Source organism: Gavialis gangeticus, unplaced genomic scaffold (genome assembly GCF_001723915.1).
Source record: "Gavialis gangeticus isolate Ggan-Ray unplaced genomic scaffold, GavGan_comp1, whole genome shotgun sequence".
Taxonomy (NCBI): domain Eukaryota; kingdom Metazoa; phylum Chordata; order Crocodylia; family Gavialidae; genus Gavialis; species Gavialis gangeticus.
This window is the reverse complement of record NW_017729001.1, coordinates 10519593-10519817: the sequence shown is the minus strand read 5'-3', so window position 1 is coordinate 10519817 and position 225 is coordinate 10519593. Positions and strand designations below refer to the sequence as shown.

The 225-nt window shown below is 72.0% G+C and overlaps 1 protein-coding gene across 1 annotated transcript in view; it reads right to left on the bottom strand.

The window, feature by feature from the left end:
- Window positions 1-219, bottom strand: part of TMEM233 (transmembrane protein 233) — a 26385-nt gene extending 26166 nt beyond the window's left edge. The window contains exon 1 of the mRNA XM_019506773.1: window positions 19-219. Within this exon, the coding sequence (XP_019362318.1) occupies window positions 19-207 (189 nt within the window). The 5' untranslated portion in view covers window positions 208-219. The remainder of the gene's footprint in view (window positions 1-18) is intronic.
- Between the last annotated feature and the right edge of the window lie 6 nt (window positions 220-225).

Sequence of the window (225 nt, the reverse complement as noted above, 5' to 3'; positions counted from 1 at the left end):
GCCGCCGCCGGGACTCACCATGACGGAGTAGACGAAGGCCACGATGTTGATGGGGTAGGAGGGGCAGAAGCAGGAGAAGATGGAGAGCAGCAGGTAGTTCTTGGGCATGGGCTCGGGCGGCGGCTCGGGCAGCTCGCCCGCCAGGGTGGTCTCGGGGCTGCTGTCCAGGGCCCGCTTCAGGTCGGAGCCGGCGGCGGGGGCCGACATGGGCGCGGCGGGGCCCGG